Source organism: Lethenteron reissneri, chromosome 3 (genome assembly GCF_015708825.2).
Source record: "Lethenteron reissneri isolate LAM-NWPU_2019-01 chromosome 3, ASM1570882v1, whole genome shotgun sequence".
NCBI lineage: Eukaryota > Metazoa > Chordata > Hyperoartia > Petromyzontiformes > Petromyzontidae > Lethenteron > Lethenteron reissneri.
Window position 1 is genome coordinate 8,206,185 of NC_083781.1, and position 4,080 is coordinate 8,210,264.

At 49.9% G+C, this 4,080-nt stretch overlaps 1 protein-coding gene across 1 annotated transcript in view; it reads left to right on the top strand.

Moving 5' to 3' along the window:
* The first annotated feature begins 3,371 nt into the window (after positions 1 to 3,371).
* The window catches only part of LOC133347879 (palmitoleoyl-protein carboxylesterase notum1-like), a 15,249-nt gene continuing 14,540 nt past the window's right edge, over positions 3,372 to 4,080 (top strand). Inside the window, exon 1 of the mRNA XM_061560602.1 lies at positions 3,372 to 3,396. Coding sequence (XP_061416586.1) covers positions 3,372 to 3,396 — 25 coding nt within the window. The remainder of the gene's footprint in view (positions 3,397 to 4,080) is intronic.

Consider the following 4,080-nt stretch of genomic DNA (forward strand, 5'->3'; position numbering starts at 1 on the left):
GCTGTTGGTGGTGGTGCTGTTGGTCATGATGCTGTGATGATGATGTTGCCTCCGAAACGTCGTGATTTAATTTAGTCGTTTTTCGTTTATTTTTTACCTACGTGACTTTACCGACAAAACCAAAGAGTATGGATGATGCTGTTGGTGGTGGTGCTGTTGGTCGTGGTGCTGTTGGTCGTGGTGCTGTTGGTGGTGCTGTTGGTGGTGCTGTTGGCGATGATGCTGTTGGTGATGATGCTGTTGGTGGTGGTGCTGTTGGTGATGCTGTTGATGATGATGCTGTTGGTGATGATGCTGTTGATGGTGGTGCTGTTGGTGGTGCTGTTGGTGGTGCTATTGGCGATGATGCTGTTGGTGGTGGTGCTGTTGGTGGTGCTGTTGGTGGTGCTGTTGGTGGTGGTGCTGTTGGTGGTGGTGCTGTTGGTGGTGGTGCTGTTGGTGGTGCTGTTGGTGCTGTTGATACAGCAGCTGCGTTAGCAGGAGAGGTGCACAAGCACAATCGACAACTCAACTCGTTTGTGTAAATAACGACACCGTGTGTGGTCTTAAAATGAAACATAATAGACGACGTTTCGGGCAGCAAGTCCTTCATATGTATATGCTGTGCATAAAGGGTTTATGTCCGAAACGTCGCCTATTATATATATTCATCCCATTAAGGTCACACTGTTATAGAAGAGTGAGTCGTTGATATTTCTAGTGAATATTAAGCATGACTAATTACGCACGTAATTAACCTAAGTAGTATTCATTGTAATGAATTGTAAGTCAATTATGCTAAGCATGAATTACAATGATGATGATGATGATGACTATAATGATGATGATGGTTGATTAAATCGGCTTCCGTTACGTATTTCGACGTAAACAATCATATATATGTCAAATATAAATATCGTGTATATATGCACACACGCGCGGTTTTTCCCCATTTAATTAAGAGTTCACATTGTGTTGACTGCCATCAGCTGGGGGCAGCAGCATCAGCAGTCCACGCGCGCGCGTACGTATATTAATAATCGGATCGGATTTGCCCTTTCTTAGGTCTCATCGGCGGACCCTGCCTGCTCACGTGTTACGCCGCACGCGACTAAAACCAACCCTCAACTTGTAAGAGCCGCGCATCTGACCACGGCCGCGTATCTACCACGGCCAAATCGACCATCGGGTTATTTCCTTCACGGGTGTAACTGCAACGCAAATGAACTGGCTTTCCATAGATAGTCACATATCCGAGCGCGTCACATAAACTATATAAAAACCCGATATAAACTATTTTTTTATTCTACCAGCTAAGAAAGACCCACAGAACTACACAGCATAGCGCTTCTACAAAAGCGACCTGGCTGTTACAGATGATAGCTAGACATTTAAAGCAGCCAAACGCTCTAAAACGCGTGATGTTGATTCGAAATGTGGAGGAGAAAACCCGGAGGACCCTGGAGAAAAATACACGCGACCACGGCGAGAGAGAGACACGCAAACTCCAAATATACAGCAGCAGGCGTCAGGGTCGCGATCTAACCCACGACCTCCTGTATACCAGGCGAGGTAGTTAACATCTCCTAGCCACCGCGATGATGATGAGAGAGAGACGCAAACTCCAAATATACAGCAGCAGGCGTCAGGGTCGCGATCTAACCCAACCACCTCCTGTATACCAGGCGAGGTAGTTAACATCTCTACGGGGAGAGAGAGAGAAACGCAAACTACAAATATACAGCAGCAGGCGTCATGGTCGCGATCGAACCCAACCACCTCCTGTATACCAGGCGAGGTAGTCAACATCTCCGAGCCAATGTGGCGCCCCATCATATCCGCCTGTACCAAATGATCGTTTGTCTACAAGAGTAATTCGCCCGGTGAGCTCTAAGTTTTACAGCGTGAGAGCGCGTCACACACACACAACACGCGCGCCCGTGTGTGTGCGTAAGGGCCATGTCTTACACGCGTTGGCTAACGTACGGTTGGCTACGTACGGTGCGAAAAAAGTTCAGCATACACGCGCGCATGCATGTGCTGTGCTCGTAAGCGGAGGTGCAACATTTCCCGGCTATTAAGCCGAGCACATATATATAATAATGTATTTATATAATTGTCAATTAAAAATAATGCACGGCGAACCTCTTGCACTATCTGCATGTGCACATATATATAATCTATATAATTACAAATATTAAGATCCCCCGTATATCCTTAACAAACTGCTGGGGCAAGTGCTGTTAGCGAGTAACACCGATGAAAACCGGCACGACACACGAGGGGGTGGATGGCCAGCACCACGCCCGGCCGCCTTTGTCTCTTGAGTGGCGATGTTTCAACAAATGAGTACCGGGTGCTCATTTGAGGCTGATTCGACCTAGGGGAGGACCAGAACCGGTGTTGGCCGTGAGCGGGATTCGAACTCGGGCCGCCGGGTTCTTAGCGCAGCGCGCTAACCGCTACACCACTGCTCCCCCCACACACACACAAAGATCCCCCGTATAGCCTTAACAGACTGTTGGGGCAAGTGCTGTTAGCGAGTAGCACCACCTATGAAGGTCAGAACGGTACACGAGGGGGTGGGTGACAAGCACCACACCCAGCGGCATTTGTCTCCCCAGTGGCGATGTTTTTACACGCTGCACCGGGTACCCATTTGAGGCCGAGTCTGACCTAGGGGAGGCCCAGGACCGGTTCAGATAATCGTCACCGGTGTTGAGCGTGAGCGGGAATCGAACCCGGGTGGCCGGGTTCTAAGCGCAGCGTAGCGCTAACCGCTACACCCACCGCTCCCCACACATACACACACATTCGTACATACACACACGCACGGACCTACAACAACCCCAGCCATGGATGAGTAAACAGTTTACGTGTCGCCGCATGCCCCTCCAATAAACACAAAGACAAAGGTCACCCGCGTAGTTCTGAAGAGTCAGTTTCGGGCAAGTGCTGTTGGCGAGCGCCTATTTAGGCTTGAATAACGAGAGAACTCAGCGCGTTCGTCAATAAAATGCAGTGCGTGGTCTCAAAAGTACAATATATTTGCGATAGACGACGTTTCGCACAACGGCCCTGCTTCAGAGCTCGTTCGTCAATTCACCGCTCGGATTCGATGAAGGGAAATTGTCTCGAAAAATCACCTCGTTATTATTTTTATTAAAATAGAATTTTCCTTTTAAGGCTACAGAGTTTAGAGTTGTGTTTTGTTGTTGTTGTTGTTAAATGTGCTTTTGCACCACAACCACCGTCGCAGATGACTGGGGTTGGGTGTCCGTGTGGTTTGCGCACCGCGACTCTCAACTCAAAAGCGCCTGGGTTCAATTCACCGGTCACGGGCAACAGACACGCGCGTGGACAGACGCACAGACAAAGAGCCCTTCTGGCCCATGCACAAATACAAAAGTGCCCCAGGTAGACAATTAGGCTGTTAGGCTGTTCGGGGGCAAGTGCTGTCAGCGAGCAACTATGAAGGCCGGGACGGTACACGAGGTGGTGGGGTTGGTTAGGACCACGCCCGACCGCCTTTGTCTCGCCAGTGGTGATATATACACACACACACTGCACCAGATACTCATTTGAGGCTGAGTCGACCTAGGGGAGGCCCACGACCGGTTTAGGCAATCGTCACTGGGGTGTTGGCCGTGAGCGGGAATCGAACTCGGGTCACCGGATTCGTAGCGCAGCGCTACCCACTACACTACCGCTCCCCCACACCTACAACATACAACACTCGTACACACGGCACATACAACGCTATACAACATATACACCCCACACGCTTTCACATGCAATACACACCACACACACTGTACACCATGCACACACAACACACACACACACATGAACACAAACACACACACACACACAGCATGCACACGCAGCACACACACACAGCACACACACACACAGCATGCACACAGCACACACACACACAGCACACACACAGACACACACACACACACACACATGCACACACAGCACACACACACATAGCAATGCACACACAGCACGCACACACAGCATGCACACAGCACACACACACGCATGCACGCAGCAACAACACACAGCATGCACGCAACACACAACACAGCATGC